A 3,415-nucleotide genomic window follows, 5' to 3' on the forward strand; every position below is an offset into this window, starting at 1 on the left:
GTCCCGAAATGGGGAACTTGCCCAGCTTTATTAATTACAGCTTGAATGACTTCCTGTACCAGCTAAACAGCCCTAGCGCGATTTAAAACGCCTGAAAAAAACAGCATTTGTAAAAGTCAGGCGAATCACTGCGCACTGGAACACCTCAGGGCTGTAACCAGGAGCAGCAGGTCCCCCGAGACATTCTGTGGGCACAAGATGGCCGGGTCGGCGCAGCGGCCTGGCTTGCGAGGGCTAATGATCGATGGCTGCCCAGCAGCTGGCACAAATCAATGGCAATCATGGGACATCACCCAGGAGCTGCCTGCAAAGCACGGGCAGTAGGGAACCGGCTGGGGCCCCACGGATTGGGGCGTTCGGCTCCTGGGGTGCACTTCGCCATGGCCCGGCACCTGCTTCGGTTGCTTCTCCCTCGTTCCTCTCTTGTCAGAGAGAGTCCCCTGGGCTGGGCTTCATCCAGCACCGGCAAGGGAGTGGTCTCCAAGACAATAAATTTGTCTTTTTTTAAAAAGCCAACATTTCAGGCCAAGTGCCCTTAAATAAGGGAGTTACTGACTTTTCATCTGTTTAAACGGTTTATGCTATTTTAGTGAGCTGCTCCCTTGCACACCCCTCGGGTCCTGTTTAGCCAACAATTCTCAGCTGACTTAGAAGAAGGTCAGAAGTCAAAACATTTTATAAATAATAAATGTGGAGTCCATTTTATTTGCCTTTTTTAACCTGCAAGGTTGATATTTTCCAAGTCAAAACATCAAAAACCTATTTCGAAATGAAATGAAATCTGAGATCCTCATACAATTGCCTGACACCAGTTAGTACTTAAGGGAAACACCAGTTTTACAAGACCAGTAACAAAACCCCATGATGTCTGGCAACATTTCCATGCTATTATCTAGCATATCTACGTAGAAAAAACATATATGTAGGACTATGCAAATAGTACTTTAAAAAAACAAAGATACAATCTCTGCCTCAAGAAGTCTGCAATACAAAGGCTTGGTCCTGTAAGGTGCTGAGTATGACAACTCAAGCCTATACTTAATGCATTATTAATTCAAAAAAGTCAGCAAAGCAATTAACTTGATAAATATTACGTACACATTGAGGCATCCTGACTGCCAAAGCGGTCAGAACCTTATTTTTTATGTTAACCCATCCTGATATTGAACACAGCTACAAGTTTCCAGTGGTAAGACCTAATTTGATTATGACAGACAATAGTTATTGATGGGCTTAGTTATGAAGATTTGCTTCTAAACATCTCACCTGCTAGAAGTTGTGGAAGGAGTGTGTTATTTAGTAAATAGATTCATAAACTGGCTTTTATAAAATGAATGTTTTAATATGGTACTTTATCCAGTGCTAAAAATAGAAGTTTGGATTTAGTTTAGAGTCTCCTCAATGGCAAATGTTTACCAAGAGTTACCTATTCTGAGACTGCATTTGTGTGCCAGGTACAAGTAATAGAATACGGGATCAGAAATAACCTAATATGGCAGGGTAGCTAATCTTTTTGCCACCTTTTTCTTGACAACGGACTCTCAAAATTATTCCCAACATAGCAATGACATTACTGCCATGAGTAAGTACAATAAACTGTTTGCTAGTATTTTTTTTTTACTAGCAGACTGTCTAGAAAGATCCCCAAATTCCAGGAATTTCTAGTGTAATGCCACCACCCTTTTTGCATTGTCAGTTACCAGTTAGACAACAGCATCAAGAAGCAAAGGTCTGCACAGTTACTGCTTCTTCAGCAAAGAACACAGTGTTCTGCAGGAAAAAAAAAGACAGATGGTCTTAAATACTAGCTGAATATGTTTTGGTTACATTTGCACAACAGTCTGAAAACCCCAAGATTTTATTCATTCACAAAAGTGAATAGCTTTTTTAAAAGCAGGTAATTTCATTTGTTACTTAAATTGAGGATTGTTCTTTTTCTTCTTTCTTTGACTAGATAGCAGGTTAGAGAGTATCTTAATTTATGGATCAATGGTGTTTTTGTAGAGCCAGCATCTGTCCCCCATTACTAAATACTATGAAATTACTGTAGCTGCTGCAGCAGCTACAGGAAACCAGAATTGTATTGTGATGTTTGCAGTTTATTTGCTTTTTTCACTTTCTCCATTCTCAGACTCATTGGCTATATGGGAACTACTGTAGTAGATTGGTCCATTTGCTCCTTATGCCCCACAAAACTGTGACTGGTACCAAACACTTCAGCACGTGTTGTTTTGTTTTTTTTTTTTTTCCTCTGGGCTTGTCTTCAGGGGCACTAGATTACTGCTGTTTGAAAAAAAAAACATTACTGTAGCAGTATATTCTACAAAGCAAACATAATGATGAAAAAGCACCAAACATTTGTATCTCTAGTGCAGAACAAGGTCCCCGACACTCACCCCAGCTCACTGGGGTGCAAACACCCCTAGAAGGTCCAAGTTCTGGGGAAGGAAAGAAGCGGTGACACACATCTCACAGCCACTTAAGCCAGATCAAACAGTTCCATGTTTTTCCATGGCTTCCTACAGTTCTGGAGAAGCCATTCAAGCATCAAGATCGAGCTCTGACCTGCCATCCTTTCCCCTCTTTGGTGGTATTGGGACCCTACATACTGCAGGCTTCGTGGCGTTACATGGTGGCAGCACTTCATGAGCAGATGCAGAGAAATGAGTTGAGGTGTGAGACTTATCTCTACTCTGACTCATCTGTACTCACCAGTCCTGATTGCAAGGGGAAGGCTTTTGCACTCCCACTAGCAAATGCTTGCAAGATGCCCAAGAGCAGGTTTGTGGCCCCCACAGGTAAAGCAGCACCAGACACCAGTGTTAGCTCACACTGGCTCCAGAGGCAAGGCCAGGCAGGCCTCACAGCTGAGGCTCCTTCTGGGACATGGCCCAGCCTGAACTCTGAGAAGCCAGCATACCTCAGGGGGCCGGGCCTGCAGACACAGCCTAATGCCGCACCGGGAGGGCTGCGCACACCTGCTCACGCCTACCAGGCCGCCGGGGGCCGGGCACACGGTCGCAGACAGGCCTAGCGCCCTAGGCCACCGTCAATCGGAATCGAACATCCGACAGGCCGCACCACCTCACCCTGACAAGACAGCGGCGCTGCTACAGGGCGGGCTTATAAAGTGTGCGGGTGGCCTTCGAATCCCGAGTAATGATTGGGCCAGGTAGAAGGGGCGGGGCTATGCGGGAAAAATCTCCCAATAAAGAGGTGAGAGGCGGGGTTTCCGGGGCAGCCCTGGGCAATCGTTGGCTGCCTCTGGGGTTGGGCGGGACTGGGGCAGCGCGCGAAGACTCGAAGCGGTTTCCTACGCGGTTGTGCGGCGGGAGTGCTGGGCTGAGGCTATGGCGGAGGCAGCGGCCTCTGCTGAGGTGAGTCTTGCTACTCTGCTCTACGCAACTGGCTAGCC

The 3,415-nt window shown here is 45.9% G+C and overlaps 1 protein-coding gene across 1 annotated transcript in view; it reads left to right on the forward strand.

The window, feature by feature from the left end:
• Positions 1–3,350: 3,350 nt before the first annotated feature.
• Positions 3,351–3,415, forward strand: part of CLSPN (claspin) — a 15,229-nt gene continuing 15,164 nt past the window's right edge. Inside the window, exon 1 of the mRNA XM_010288674.1 lies at positions 3,351–3,377. Coding sequence (XP_010286976.1) covers positions 3,351–3,377 — 27 coding nt within the window. The remainder of the gene's footprint in view (positions 3,378–3,415) is intronic.

Source organism: Phaethon lepturus, unplaced genomic scaffold (genome assembly GCF_000687285.1).
Source record: "Phaethon lepturus isolate BGI_N335 unplaced genomic scaffold, ASM68728v1 scaffold20616, whole genome shotgun sequence".
In the NCBI taxonomy this organism is placed as follows: domain Eukaryota; kingdom Metazoa; phylum Chordata; class Aves; order Phaethontiformes; family Phaethontidae; genus Phaethon; species Phaethon lepturus.